Below are 16,118 nucleotides of genomic sequence, written 5' to 3'. Positions count from 1 at the left end.
AGATATACATCTTTCCTGTATCAGATCACTGAGGGATATGTGTAATACTGATTCATTACTGTTCCTATAAGTGCGAGGCTTAGAGGTAATCTCAGTAAGTCACTAGAGTGTTTTTCTACGCTATGAGTGTTTGACTGCTACTTGCAGAGCACAGATTGCTCTTTCACAAGGTGATGCCTCTTCTACTCAGGTTCTGATCACTGAGCTGCTTGTTATCTTCTTTCCAAGGAAATATTTTAACCATTGCACCTGCGCAACATTCACGTGAGGCCGCCGCCTTTCTTGGAGTGGCTCATTCAGTAGACAAGGCACTCGCTGTACACAGCACCTATTCTTGAACTCCCTAGGGATGTGTGCACATATGATGGCTTGCAGCTCCTGTTCCAGCACTTACTTGGCCTCGGATTAGCCTCCACTTCATGGTCCAGTCTCCATTGATGGGAAATGACGAGAGATATTCACTGCAGCACGTCTAGAGGCCTTTGGTGCCAGCGGCTGCCATGATGACCGGTCAGTAGTAGACATTCAAAAAATGTAGCGTAACATCTACTTAATCCACCGCACTCCTTTTTGTTTTTTTGAACTGACGATAGTAATTACACATTATGTAGTTTAAGACGGCAAAATATTTTGGATTTATTAAGCAAAAAGTAGGGATGAGCGGACTCATGGAAGTTCAGAACTGTACCTGAATCTGAACCCTGCTGAAATCAATGGTGACCCGACCTTTGGAGCTGGAAAAATCTCTCCCACTCCCAAACTCTAAAATGCCGTTACGGGTGAAGTCAGTGTTTAGAGTTCAGCATTGGACACTGTTTGGTATGAATCTCAACCGTTTAGGTTCAGGTTTGCTCATCTCCGGTCCATAGTATTTAGTGTCAAACGGGCTTCAGGCAGGAAAAAGTAAATGGCCTAAAGCAGGGGTGGGGAACCTCAGGCCCCAGGGCCATTTACGGCCCTCGGTGACCTTTTATCAGGGACCGCATTCTTGGGCAGGGAGCTGTATTTTGATTGCCACAATCTCATTAATTTCTTCTTGCTCTGTTAGCACACACACGCAGTGTTCACTACTGAACATTGAAGGGCATGCAATGAAAGATTAAGTCATGAAACCAGTGCCAGAGTCAGGATGTACTTTGTGGGCGGAGTTTGTGCGGCCCCCGAAGGATGGTATAAATATCCAAATGGCCCTTGGCACATAAGATTCCCCACACCTGGCCTAAAGAATAAGTTCTCTCTGTTTTTGTTTTTTTTTAATGACTTTGCACTGTATTGTCTACATATTTTGTTACACGCTAAATTTTTTTAAAATTTTTGAATAAATCTCACATCTGTAGGTTATGTAGAAAAGACTCAGGGTGAGTGCTGCGAGTGATTTAGCTAGTACCGATGGCTACACCGGCATCACAATGTGGTCACAATGGCTCCTGCCTTTGTAATTATCAGGCAGCAAATGTGTCTGACATAATGTGCTGTCACGTGGCCAATACTACTGGTTATAGGGCACTTCTGTTATACAGGTTTCTATTCATGGTGTCATTCACAACACTTGTTTCTTTTATTCTAGTATTTCCTGTTCACGTTCTCCCTTTATTATGTAATGACTTGCGGTACGTGTCGTACACACATTCATGGCTATTTCTACACTGCATTTTTGCTGTCCGTGTTTGCCATGTGTGCTGAGGAAGATCCCGCTGTCTGTCAGACCCATTCATGGGCTCCTATTTGCCTAATGGAGGATTATCGCCATCTATATAGTGGGTATAAAACTGAGGCATCTGCTGAAAGAGTTTTTATCGCACAGCATAAGGCCTCATTCACATGTCCATGTTTAAATTCGAATGTGAAAAAATGGTACCGGTGTCATCAGCGTGTTGGATACGTGTATGGTACATACACATGTCCGTTTTTACCATCAGTGTGTCACCTATGTTTTTCTTTTGTAAACTTTACATTCTATTTCGTTTTCCATTTATTGATACACCATTACTTTCTCAACAACTAGTTCAAGGGTTATAGTAAATTATGACTTCATAGTTTTTGTCAAATATTTCCATGACTAAAATATTGATGGCCTATTCTTAGGCAAGAAGTCTTAACACCTTGGCAGTGACCCTCATCTGATTGCATCCCCTTGATGCGCTAAAATCTTCCTTCTGCCGGATGGGAGCCATGCGAGCCGCTTCCTGGCATTTCCAGTAAATCTTCTGATCTGTAGGCCAGATGTCATGCGTGCGTCACACCGCAATGATGACTTCACGTTGGACCTACAGATCAGGAAATGCATCTGGAATAGCAGGAGCATCTGTCCGGCGGCCAAGGAATACGGACATGGCCGCTGCACCGGAATCCAGTGAATTGGTTTGCTAATCTCTAGTGCCTTCTAAGCAAAAAACAATTGGAAACAAATCCTTTTGTCTAGTTAGGCCCCATCAACCCTAAGCCGAGGCCATCATTATTCTAGTCCTGACAAAACCCTCTCTTAAGGGCGTGCTGCTCCTTTTTGGATTCACAACATCTCCGATATGTTGCAAATTTGCTTTGGATATTTGTTGATTATCTCCTGTGGGTCTCGTTCAGTTGTTAATTTTTTTCGTTCTTTCACTGTAAATACACGTGTACATTATAGTCTATGGATTTATTCACGTTTGTTTTTTTGCGGACATGTCTGTTTTTGATCTGAGTCACAAATCAAACTCATCCATTCAAATCAATGGGTCTGTGGGAATTAAAAAAGGAATGACACCAGAATGGTATCCGCGTGCTGTCTGTTTTTACATTTTTATGTTTTGGTTTGTGGTTTTTTTATATTGTTCTTGGACACAGTAAAAATGTATGAAAACCAGATCCTGGACACTTGTGTGCAAAAATGTAACCAGGCGTCTGAATGAGGCCTTGCTCTTAAGTATGATTTGTGAAAGCCGGCAGCATAAAGACACTACATAGTGCATATATTCCCACTACTTTCATTGACCGTGCAATGAATTTTAGTTTATCTTTGGTGTGGACGTTGTGCATTGCCTTGTCTAGAAGCCCTTTTGTTTAGAGACCTGTCAATCCTCGCTGACATTGACTTCTGATGGTAAAGCTATGCTGAATTTGTTGGCGCGATTACCAATACTGATGCCAGTCACGTCCACTCAGTCTCGTGGTTTAATCACTACCCAACCAGCCTATCTGTTCCCACATTAACGCCTATCTGCCAGCTCATTAACCGCACACAATCCAGTTGAGGAGATCACTTTTGATGCTTGTTTGCATTTCCTTTTGCATTCCGTTGACTTTCTATTGAAGCGTGGAAGTGACTGAATACAATTATTTCTTTGCGAATCAACAATTTGGATGCTCTATGTAAATTACACATTGAAACCAGCTTTGTTTGCACAGAAATTTCATTTCACTGTAATATGTTAAATAGACATAGTTTACAATCGTATAAAGTTTTTTTTTTTTTGTTTTTTTCCTTCAGCCTCCTTTTTGTAACACTTGCTTAGCAAACTATTTAAAATCCTAAATATCCCCTTAATTTTTGGTAGCCAAAAATGGATTGGGTCAAATCTGTTAAATGCAGGAATTTTCTTTTTTTGTGAAAGGCTTTTTTGCTCTGATTTTATACCTGGTGCCATATTCCAGGATTGTGAATGTTCATGAGACGTTAGATTGCAATCAGTTTTGGAGAATTTTGCAGGTGTAGAGGGGCCATAAAAAGGCACGTGTAGACTGGTCTTGGGCCTCTGCTATACCTCCTGTGTGTCATTGATATGTTTTTTTTTGTCTGTATAAATAAACCCCATCTATTCTTCTGAGGAAGAGTAAAGGCCCATGTAGACAAGATGATCGTGGTGAACAAGCATTTGTTAGAAAGCTCAGGTGCCCATTATCGGCTTTTGTAAGCATCCTGGCAATCGCCCAACGAACAACAAAAACCTATTGGTTACATGGGCTTTAAACCCATTTTTACTACATCACATTGATCTGGATAAAACAGAGACGTGCTGCCGAAAACTATTCTATTCTATGCACACAAAGTTCTGGCCTGCTAAATGTAACATGAAATGACCACCATTTGGCTTATGCATAGCGGATAGGCAATAGGTGGTCGCTGTCGACAACTGTAAACAGGCCTCAGTTTCATAATACAACATTTTATGGAGGACAATACATTGGCAGAAGGAGGGCATATGTCAGAAGTACAGACCCTGTACATCCTCCTACATACCACTGTAATGTATAGATGATGTCCTGGTATTTAAGTCAGATCTCTCATGTAAACCAAAAAAATTTTCACGCTTAAAGAGGCTTTCCCATCTCATACCACTACGTTATACCATCACTTTATGATCCATGAAGGGACCCCTTGATCCTGAGGGTGAACGGGGTGCTGTACTGGTGTAGTACTGTATACCGTTACAATTTTTCACTACATGGTAGTGGTCACTCCACTAATGCAAAAGAGTAGTTGGGAGCCTGCAGCTCTACTTGGGGGCTTTGTAACCTTTATTCTCAAGATTGTTACAATAAAGTGGACCCCTCCACTGATCTTAGTGAGGCCATATACTTTTGTGGCGCCCCCAGGAGTATGGTCGCCACAGTGGCATTACCTTCCTCCTCGGGAGTGTGATGTCATGCTTGGAAGCAATAAAGGGTCTCTCTATCAGTTAAATACAACACACAGCACAGTTCCCACTCCAGGCCAGCAGAGGGAGCTCTGAACCAAAACGGGGAAGAGCTGCTCTCTGGGGGCCAGGAAGGGGAAGTTAGTTCCTGTGAGGAGGGAAACATGTGTGGACGTGAGGAGACGAGCTGGAGGATTGAGCAGAGTTCAGGCTCACTTCTAGCTGTAGCACATGGTCTGGAGTCCGGTCTCCAAGGTTGTACGGATACTGATGTTCCTGCAGCAGAAACTGGAGGAATAGGAAGCTGTAAATGCTCTGTTCCCACATAAGACTCGGAGGCGCAACGGGTGAGCCAGAAGAAGGAGGCTACAGCTGTCTGCCATACGAGGGGGTTCTAAAAGAGAACAAGCAAGTGGAATTTCAGTGTAACACATTACTGCAAGTACCTCAGAAAGCGCTAGAAAGGAGACTACACAACCTATCTGCATATAGAGATTCCTAAGTTGCTTCCAAGCTGGCCAGCCTCTGTTCCATCTGTAATCTGGACCCTGGACCGCACTTACAAAGCACAGTAAAGGTAACGGAAACTGCACCCTGTTGTGTCATTGCATTCTTCCTGCAAACCCTTCAGCACTGCTGCATCTCTCTGCCAGACACTACACCCTCTACTTCAACACCCATTCTCACTGCCCTGGGACTACAGCTCTACCTGTGGGGAGCTATTACATCTTGCTGCCTTATACCATCTGTCCCAGAGCATCTGCCTGCAGCGTCGGCTTAACACCTACATTGCCGATCACCACAGGTGGTGTCACGTATCATCCACTTATAAACTTTAATCGGTCACGCTCAACCCCTTTTACATGGACGCCCAGGGCCACGGACCGGGTCACCGCTAATGTGACACTTCCCTCTGAGATACCGGCCCGGTACCGAGTACCCCACCGCCCTGGCGGGCGATCCACTTTCCTGACATTTCCGTTTTTTTTTAAATAATGATTAATTCCGTAATAGAACAAAGCTGGAGTGTATTTTTTTGGAATATTGCATTTAACTGTTCAAGTTTTTCTCTCTAAAAAGGTATGACTAAATTGTTGGCTAATGTGCCCCTGCATTGTCGCTGTCAGTCAATTTAGATCAGTTTCTGGGGCTTAATCCTTTGAGAAAGAGAATGGTAATACCAAGTTGTAAATGTCTAACATATAACATGGAAGACGACACAACCCAGGATTATAAGAAAAGCTCCTTTTTTTTTTTTTTTTTTTTTTTTCTTTTCCACAGGGAAAACCTACTAAGAGACATCTTTATAGGAATGATCTTTAAATTCTCTTTAAAAAAAAAAAATGTCTACACCCCTGGCATCTAGAAAATGTGAGAAAAAAATCACGAAAAAAGTCCCATACAACAATTTTTTCAAAATTACCAAGATAATTTTATTAGAATATGACTGGGATACAGGAAAAAGGTGGTATAAAAGTCAGTTATGACCATAAATAGCATATGGGCAAAAGACATAGGGTACACCACAGATAATGGACAGGGGGATCTAAATAGTTTTATCAATACTTAGTACAAGAATTAAATATTCAACTTTATCCCATAATGGTATACAGCAACCAGTCAAGGTATACAAGCTAAAAGGACAATTGTTTCCATCACATATGGTGAAATCTGCCACCAGTGAGCATAAATATAGTCGTCATATTCTAATAAAATTTATCTTGGTAATTTTGAAAAAATTGTTGTATGGGACTTTTTTCGTGTTTTTTTTTTTTTTTTTTTCTCACATATTTTCTATATATATATTTGCGATTTGTCCTATGATGTCCAAAGTAATACCCATTCATGTAGTGATACACTTATTTGTTCTTATCTTACTTATAGAAATGGGGTGGTTTTTCATGAAACTATTATGGACCCCTGGCATCTGTTGCAATAGTTTGTAGGAAGCACCCACCATAAGTAGACATGGTACAGTCACCCGCCATAAGTTGACATGGTACAGTCACCTGCCATAAGGATCACCCGCCATATGTAGACATGGTACAGTCACCCGCCATAAGGGTCACCCGCCATAAGTTGACATGATAGTCACCTGCCATAAGCATCACCCGCCATGTGTAGACATGGTACAGTCACCTGCCATAAGGGTCACCCGCCATGTGTAGACATGGTACAGTCACCCGCCATAAGGGTCACCCGCCATAACTAGACATGGTACAGTCACCCGCCATAAGGGTCACCCGCCATAAGTAGACATGGCACATTCACCCGCCATAAGTTGACATCATTCAGTGACACTGTAAAGCAATTTAACTCCTTTACATCGTAGAGCTAAGCTCAGACAAAGCTTGTGCATTTCTGTTTTCTCAAGGTTTTATTGACATGTTGAACAGGTAACCACCAATTACCATAATTCTAGTAGCCAACACCCAAAAACCTATAGCAGATACTGCAATTTTTGATCCTTTAATAGACTCTTTATAGAATTATAAACGTACTCTATTGAGAATTATGAAGTGCTTTAAGCTTTATTTTTCCAACTAAATCACAAATGCTTAATGCTGTATTATATTGTCTTTATTCCAAAAAACTTCTTAAATCTTAATTTTTTTCCCATCCTGTCATCGCTTTCTTACTTTACATTACCTGTTCCTTTACATTTAATGATCGGACACTAAAGTTTGACAGATTTATTTTTTTAAATGTGCACCATGGAGCCACAGTAACCTTTTTAGTAACCGTGTAATGAGCAGTTGCCTCCGGGAGCCTGTAATCTGTGACGTCAGTACGTGAAGAGCTGTCGGTTCTAAATGACAGCACTTTTCTCTTCTGCATTTGTAGAATACCAGGGTCATAAAAGACGGCTGTAACATTTGTAGCTATAATTGAGAAGCAAGTGACATGGAAACGACGCGTGTTCTAGAATTAGTTACCGTGTAAGAGACCTGCTTTATAACTGTTAACACTAGTGGTGGTTCACACGTCCGTTTAGTGGTATGTGCGCTATCGGTTATTTTTACAGATAATCATGGACCTTTACAATAAATGTGTCTTCTCACTTTCGTTTTTTGAAGCTGAATTGTACATACAAAAATAAAACCTGAGACCTGTCAAGCTTCGATCCCTGTTGTGCGAACACACTCCAAATTAAGTAAACGGCCCCATGTTAAAGGAGGGATGAACATGACCTTGCCATATATGTGCAGACCATAATTTAATGTGTAAGGGAAGCTAACAATGTTTTTTATTTTTTTGCATACATGCAAAAAATAGACTTGACGTATGACAAGAAAAACTGATGCGTGGAGCTAGCCTGAAAGGGAATCTGTCAGCAAGTTTTTGCCATGTGCAACATGATGTAGTAGAGACCCTGATCAGTTTTCTTTTTGCTGCCGATCTAGCAGAGCTCTGAATGCTGAGCCCTTTATATCCCCGTCCCACACCATTGACTGCTTTCTGTTTACAATGTGTATTGGTGGTGAGGGAGTGGTTGGACCTGGAGGCACCAGATACATAGTCCTGCAGTGATAATCGGCTGCTGATAAACAACTTTTTTTATTGAAACGGCAAAACACAAGCTAGTAAGTGACACATTGCTGGAATCTGGGTTTCTGCTCCTACATCATGCAGCTGTTATATTAGGTGACAAAAACCTGCAGATGGTATGTAGCTTTGATGTGCCATCACATTGTGCCCCATTGGGTGCCCTGTGTGCATACCTTGTCCTTCAATGACATAAAATAGCCAATGAGCAGGTCACACTTTTTTATAGGACACCACTGTATGTCTCCATACGATATGATATGAGGTATATATAGTTAAAGGCATATGCATCTCTACAATGTCCGTTATGGCTCTATATAGATGTTCTATAACCACAGTGTACATGAGGCTTTGCTTACAGTATATTGGTATGAGAGGAGTGTCCACTACCTGGAAACCCTTTTTCAAATGAGGGGTGTCTCTTGTGAAATATACTGTCCTCATACACGTTAGAAGGGTGTGCAATGAGACATGTAGCTAAACCCCCTGTCTTATTTAAGAAAAAGAGGCTATAAAATTGTAACCTTCTTTTATTGATTGCAGATGTGACAGGAATGGGTGAAACTATAGGATGCAATAACAGGAGCATTTCAGAATATACAACTGCACAGAGCATAAAATACAGATAGTCTGCAATACATGGTACCATGAGGTAATACATGGGTACCATGAGGTAATACATGGGTACCATGAGGTAATACATGGGTACCATGAGGTAATACTTAGCTGATGATTACCTATTTAATACAACAAACGTTATAAACACAGGATTATAACACCTAGTTCTTACCAACTATGCTTAGAGCAGGCTGTTTTAGAAGCATGAAGAACACGAATGGTGTAGTTTCTCCTAAGACACATGGAGGAATAATAGCTGCTGTTCCCCTCAGTGTCATAAACAAGACTATGATGTAACAGGAACAATCCCACAATACATTGCAAATTAAACTAGAATCTATGCATTAAACGGCCAGCAGGTGGTGCTGTTACCTTACAGTATGAAATATATGAAGGATTAATACACAAAATACAATGTCTGTAAAAATCGAAGACACAAAAAATGACTAGACCTTCTAGACAGCAATTATATGACTGGACAGAACATGAAATACAAATAACACATTCTCTGTTCCTCGAGCCACAGTGGACCCAGCGTGGGAACAGTTATAACACATGACCCCTGCAGCCTGTCACCTGTCTCTATTTTCGGTTGTTTAAAGGAAGAGCTGGCGCAGAAGCCCATTGGCAGTCGCTGATTGGTTGCAGGGCTCATGTGGCATAACAATAACAAGCTATCCCTGCTGAACGTATTTTTTTTTTTTTTCTTTTTAATTTACCCTTGTAAAATAAAAATAATTGTTTGTCCAAGGTGTAGACAACTCCTTAACCCAGAAAGAGCAAGAGTTTAAATGAGTCCAGTGGGCAGTCTTATCTGGTGACTACACTGTCTATATTTATGCTCACAGGTAAGGCTGACAATCAGTCACTACCCCCCAACAGAATGAGTGAATTTAAATGTAGGGTTATTTTTTGGTTGGGTAGAAATATTGTGTAACTTATAGGGCAGAGGGGGCAGAGCAGATAGACATAAACTATATCATGCATGCACATAGAGCAGCATATTCCATGTGACCAGTTCCCATGGTGGTCAGCTACTTAGAGATTATATGAAAAAATCGAGGTCCCAAAGACCCAGTTCTCAGCCGTCAGGCAGTTGTAGTAAACATGGCTGTCTTCCCTCGCATTGTACGGAGTCACACCGCCCATAGTGCTGTATATCCAGAGGATTGCTGTCAGGGTACGATCCTGGTGTTGGGTGTGTGCTCATTATTACCGACAGTAGTAAATCAGGCTTTACAGTGAGAAATGCGCACAAACCAGCCTGTAAGTGTGGCCGAGCATGCCTCAGTGTGGTGTGACGTGTTTTGCCATTGTTATATCGTGACGGCGCCTTGCAGCAGCACGAATCCAGCGGGTAGGGAGCTGTGCAGGGGAAATAGCATTTATAGATCTTGTGCGGTTCAGAGAGAATGACTGTTTCACTTCATTCATGTGTACAGCCCATGTACGAACCTGTATGTGTGTGAATATTACTTTTGATGTGAGTAATATTTATTTTTCCTTTTTTTGTTAATTAGCCATAGGTGGGATGAAAATGAAAACTGACAAGAATGGAGTCTTGGCTGTAAACATTCTGCTGGTTTTAACAGGTGTGCTATGTCACAGAGCAGTAGCCGTGGGTGAGGTTGTACTCTCTAAGCCCCCGCTTGTTACATGAAAGTGGAGGTCCTGGCTGGGTGTATAAACTTTGGGTGTGAGGGCGCTACTCCCATGGAGGCCCCATGTAACTGATGTTGCTGGTTTGCCGGGACCAGATGTTGTACAGCTCAATGAGGGAGACCACCATATAACATTTTTTTTTTATTTGTAACTGAACAGAAACTTGGTAGGGAATATATACGAGAGATGGCGGGTACAGTCTTATTAACGTTTCCTTTACAACTCAAAACATTTTCCACACAGTTTCCATCCTTCATTTCTCTATAGAAACCACTGGAGCCATAGGCGGAGGAGGACATGACTTGGGGATGGGTGGACCTTTACTCCTGCAGCTTTTTTGGTATAGTGGTGTAGATTTTTAAGCACGAGGGATGTGCTGTATACTTAACCTGTACCACAGGCCTGTATACATGATATCACTCCTCACTCTGCTATATACGGATCATGCTGGGCATAGACATCCTGTGTCTCCAGGTTATTTTCCTGGCTGTACATATACCGTATTTTTCGCTTTGTAAGATGCACTTTTATTCCCCTAAATTTTGGGGGAAAATAGGGGTGCGTCTTACAATGCAAACATACATTTTTTGGGCTGCCGCTGCGGGTGTCCGTTACTTGCCGCGACCGCGCTGGGTCCCTCAGGTGCTGCCGCCACTGCGCTGGGTCCCTCAGGTGCTGCTGCCGCCGCCGCCGCGCTGTGTCCCCTGGTGCCTGCCGCCGCCACTGGGCTCTGTCCCGTGCTGCGTGTGGGGCTCTGCCGTTCCATCCATGCCTGCGCGGTGGCTTGCTTCCTGGAAAATGGCCGCCGCGTAAGCACAGATGGCGATCTCGGCACTGAAATCTCGGGAGATGAGGCATGATAGATGTCATTATACAGGTTTTCAGATTGTGGCTACGGCCTTAATTATGGTTTACTTTCCACATTCCCCATTATGGGATCCTCATTGCAGGATGTTTAGCAACTGCTGTTTTGCTGCAGTTACGTATTATCGATCATAACTTGGTAGCATGGCATTGATAAAATTACTCTGTCGGAGCTCTGGAATTTTATTTTTTATTACTTGTGTGCACAGACTTTTCATAGCATGTAGAAATGGTTGATGGCTTTGTTAGGCATGGTTGATGGGGGTCGAGTCCATTTAAGGTGTCAAATGGCCTCTCTGGTGGCGGTTTAGGAGTCAGGTGGAAGTTGCAGGCAAGTTAAAGTGGACTCATTTTAACTAATAGAGGATGTAAAACCTCATGGTGGTGAACAGGCTCGGCTTTGGTGGCCAGCCTCAAGGACGTTGTAATGGTAACGTCAATCAGGGGCGGGCACAGTGGTTAAGCACAGGAGTGAGGATAATAGGGTCATTGGTGCCCTGAAAGTTTACTGGCTCTGCTTGAATGGCAAGCCAGTGCGTGCCGCCCCTTTATGGTTGTCTATCCTGGTTCTGTATGTCAGACAGCTGGGGATATCACAGTACTTGTGAATCCTAATGTACTAGCACTTCACCTGACTCCTACTGTGATTGTTTTAATCCTGTGATTTAAATAAAGCTGTGGCCATTTTGACAACCAAAATAATGTGTTGTGTATTTATTCTAGTGCCTAGGTTTACTGTAGTTATGGTGGTTTTAAGATGGAGTGGGGGCCCGTCCCATATCCATAAGTCATGTTCTCCTTTTCTCTTTACTCTCTCTACTTGTCCTTGGTCTCCACTGTTTCTTCACTACTTCACTACAACCCAGCTCGACTTCACCGTCCTGTTTAGCAAAAGTCCTTTACTCGACCTGCGGTTCCACATCTTCTTTCCCCTTAGGGAAGTTATTGTGCCAGCATGGCCAGCACTTTAGTGCGGACGCTCTGGAACTCCCGCCCCGGACAATCTATTTGTCTCACGTATTTCTTGTTACCTTTTCGCCTTGTAATCTCTGGGCCTTGCTGCTAGGTGTCCTCTCCCAGGACCTGTCTCCAATCGATTACTTAGTCGCTTCTGCCCTGGATCACACCATCCCTTTTTTTTAAAATAATGAGGGGTGTACTCACTTTTGTGGTATACTGTACATGTAGTTTTTATCGCATTTTTTGCCAATATAATGAGGTTTCTAAAGGGAGTCTAAAACTTAAAGGGATTTTTGCCACCTAGTCTGAGAGATAAGTGAAAGAAGCCCCGTTAGGGATATATTGTGGGAATCCGTGTCTCTGCCCCTACATTATGCTGATGGGAGTAGCAAAAACTCAGCAACAGATTCGCATTAATAGCTTTATATTTTTATATAGCGCATTACAGTATGCACACATTATCATCACTGTCCCCAATGGGGCTCACAATCTCATTAAAAGTGGTTGACCAGCTTTTGTCCACAAAATGACTGCTGATTGATGAGCATGTGATTAGATCTGTCCACCAGCCTCCCTTTTTTTTTTTTTTATTGGAGTAGAAGCTGACTGACAGGTCTGGTCACATGCTCCATTTTGGAGGTGGCTCTATCAAGTGTAGGAGAAGAACCTGTAATACTTAGCTGTGGACACCACTTTGTGATCTTACGAATATATTTGTTGAAATAAAGATCAGGCGGTTGAGATCTTTAACGGATGTCCCTTTTTGCACTCGCATTTTTGTGACCTTTCTTGTGGTATTTTTCTCTTGACAAATCATGTGATATTGAACTCTGTGAAGATGCAGATTAAGGCATCTGGCCCCATTTCATAGAACCTTGCTTAAAGAAAAACACTGTTGCCAATGGTAACCAATCAGAGCTCAGCTTTTACTGCGAACACTGCTCTGCTAAAGTGAAAGTTGTGCTGTGCTGTGGGTAACAAGGACAGGCTTTCTTGGAGACTGTTTTGCTCTTCCCAATGTCTTCTGTAAAAAACGCAGAAGATATAAAAAAAACTGTCAAGGGCAAAACACAACACCATACTGAAAGCAAGCTTCATCTAGAAAGAAGCCACTGACCATAAAAATGCCAGAAATAAGAATGCATTGTAGGTTCAAAGCGTCACTAGTCCATATAGACTTTATTGGGATCAGCCATTTTGAGTAATGCAAAAATGCTGATAAAATGTAATTAAAACCCTAACAAAAAGTATATTTAATGAGAGGGGGCTTCACAATGGCCCTGCTCTGGGGTTTGTGGGGTGGCATAAAGCGCAGGAACCCCTCTAGTCTTCCAGATAACGGCGCACTTTACATTGATTTGGTGGTCGGCCATTCCTCCAAAGTGTTGTAGGAGCTATTCTTCAACGTAACGACATCCAGCTTGTTGCTCTTGCTACTTTGACCAAGCCTGTGTGGCCTAAACATGCTACCATGGCCTGCAGGGTGTCCCAGTCTTGTGTGCCACGGAGAACATCTGGAACGTTATTGGTCGGCAATAGCAAAGGGAGCGGTCAGCAGCGGATCTTGATTATTTGCACAAGTGCATTCAGTGTAGCAGACCATTCCTCAGACATCCACTAATAACCGCATTGATGGCAGCCAAGGCGTGTAAGTGCGGGGATTTCTACCCGTGGCGCTCATACTCTGTACTGAATACATCAAGAGGTTTTGAAAATTTAGTTTCCATTTATTTCGCAATGTGAATATTAACATGTCTGTCTATCATTTCCATACTTATACGACTCCTCCTTCTAGGTGCTGTAATTTCAGTGATGATGTATGTAATTGTGTGTAGGCATGTGTGTTATATGTATGATTTACACATGCACACGTTATATTAGTGTGTGTGTATATAATTACTTATTCGCTCTCACAATTTATTGTATATTCTTTAATTCTGTCTTACACAAACTGTGGAAGTCATTGTGCTGCGAACATTGCCACCCCCTTGTCACGATTATGTACAGGATATTTCCCCAGGGACCAGTGCCACCATTTTGTTCGGATTCCTCCTATCCTCTGTGAAGGATAATGAGGCAGCCCGCAGGATTCTGCCAGTTATTGTCTGAGTGAGGGATGGATGGGGCCATTGGGTGCTGCTTCTTGATCACCTCCCACCTTTAATCACCCCTCAGAGCCGCGATGATGGCGAGCTGAGACCTGTCATTAGTGTTTTTCCTGTCTCTGCGGCTGCTCCACGGTTGCTCTGTGTGCACTTGTTTCCTTAGCACCATTGTCTTGGCGATGCATGGTTTCCATCGCTGTATAGCCGCACACACAGGATTAATGTCACTGGGCACGGACTCTTCTATTTCGGTGACATTGTGCATATAATCCATAGTAAAGCGCAGAAGACGAGTGTTAAGCAGCCCTTTCCCTGCATAATAGATTGGTGTGATGTCATTCAGGGCTGCCTGTCTTCACAGGCTCTGGGAGGAGGGCTCATTCTAAGGGCACGCTTTGTTTCTGCAACATCTGGTTGGGGGGAGTGCTGCTGGACAGAATTGCATAGTGGCTTTTTGCTTTCTGGGATTTGTGATGTGTGCGCCTGGCAGTCAGGGTGATGGAATGAGCTGCCTTTTCGAATTGCTTATTTCTGCCTTCCTTCTGCTGCTTGGCTCCAGATCATCGCTGGAGAGCTAAAAATATAGCTTGGTAGTACATGGAGGCAATTTCTTGCTGGATATCTCTCCACTTTTTCTGAAGACATGTTATGGTCTCCCAAATTCTCCTTATCCAATATGCGTGTGCGACTGACTGCAAGCGGACTGCTCCGAAATCTGCGTCTGCCGTCTGGATACCGGAAAAGCTCGGTGATATTTCACGCAGGTTAGTGTACGGTGATCAGTGCCAGTGTGCTCCTATAATGGCAGGGGACATCTTGTTTACTGCTGCAGCTGATGGCTGAGACACACTTGTTAGGTGTGCGGCCATATGTATGGGGACATCGTACGTGGCACACACGTATCCTCCTTATAGCGTTACCTTTATCCGTCACGGTGTGCACAATTGCTGTCACGTATCCGCTAAGTACGCTAGTTCTTAATTTTTATTTAGGGATATATATATATTACATTGACTTTTCTACATACCGTGTTGCATCCTATAAGATTATGTACCCCGAATATGAACCCTAGACTAGGACCTAAGTGCTTGTTTATCAATCTAATCGAATATTAATAAAAACTAATCATTGGACTTTATCATTTGAAATCATTTTAGGGCTTTTTTTGTTTGTTTTTATGTACATAAATTTCTTGAACTTGATGAGCATAATATGCGATTACCGACTAATGCCCCAATCCACTGGTTAAATATCATTTTGACCATATCGTATACATGCCTCCTGTGTAATTCCTCCACAATCCTATTAATCCCAGCTGTTGTCATTCCTAGATCTGATATGGTCAGCGCTCGGGTCTAATGGAGGGCTTATGTCACCTCCTCCACACTCCATGCTGCTGTTTTTCACGCTCGCACATTTCCAGTGTAGAGTCAATGGTCCAAATGTAGACTCCATATAAAAAGAAAAGCTGTCTGCAGCCATAGTGTTTCCTAGGTGATGGCAAACGATTCGGACAGCTAGAAATGGCATTCACCTAACCCTTCATTATCATCCGTGTCACATTGTCTGCAATATTCTACGTGTAAGAAAATGTCTGATGGCCTAAAATAATCCATAGCCTATGGATATAATCTGCTGGGTTAGCATGGCAGTCCCATGATCAGCCGCAGGCAATGAGTTATGACCAGCAGGTGAGAAGATGGTGGGGATCACGGTGTATTTGGGTGGTAACTCTGGGATATGAGGG

The 16,118-nt window shown here is 42.7% G+C and overlaps 1 protein-coding gene across 9 annotated transcripts in view; it reads left to right on the top strand.

Moving 5' to 3' along the window:
- Positions 1 to 16,118, top strand: part of MTUS1 (microtubule associated scaffold protein 1) — a 326,118-nt gene that overhangs the window by 201,224 nt on the left and 108,776 nt on the right. The window contains exon 1 of one of the 9 annotated variants that reach the window (XM_073583633.1): positions 14,771 to 15,135. The exons of the other annotated variants lie outside the window; for them this stretch is intronic. Within the exon in view, the coding sequence (XP_073439734.1) occupies positions 15,015 to 15,135 (121 nt within the window). The 5' untranslated portion in view covers positions 14,771 to 15,014. Of the gene's footprint in view, positions 1 to 14,770; positions 15,136 to 16,118 lie in introns of those variants that run through there. 9 annotated transcript variants of the gene reach the window in all.

The sequence above is a fragment of the Dendrobates tinctorius genome, unplaced genomic scaffold, assembly GCF_039654945.1.
Source record: "Dendrobates tinctorius isolate UK_male_01 unplaced genomic scaffold, ASM3965494v1 ptg000079l, whole genome shotgun sequence".
NCBI classification, from domain to species: domain Eukaryota; kingdom Metazoa; phylum Chordata; class Amphibia; order Anura; family Dendrobatidae; genus Dendrobates; species Dendrobates tinctorius.
Note: the sequence above shows the minus strand (reverse complement) of the source record. Positions and strands in the feature narration are given on the sequence as shown.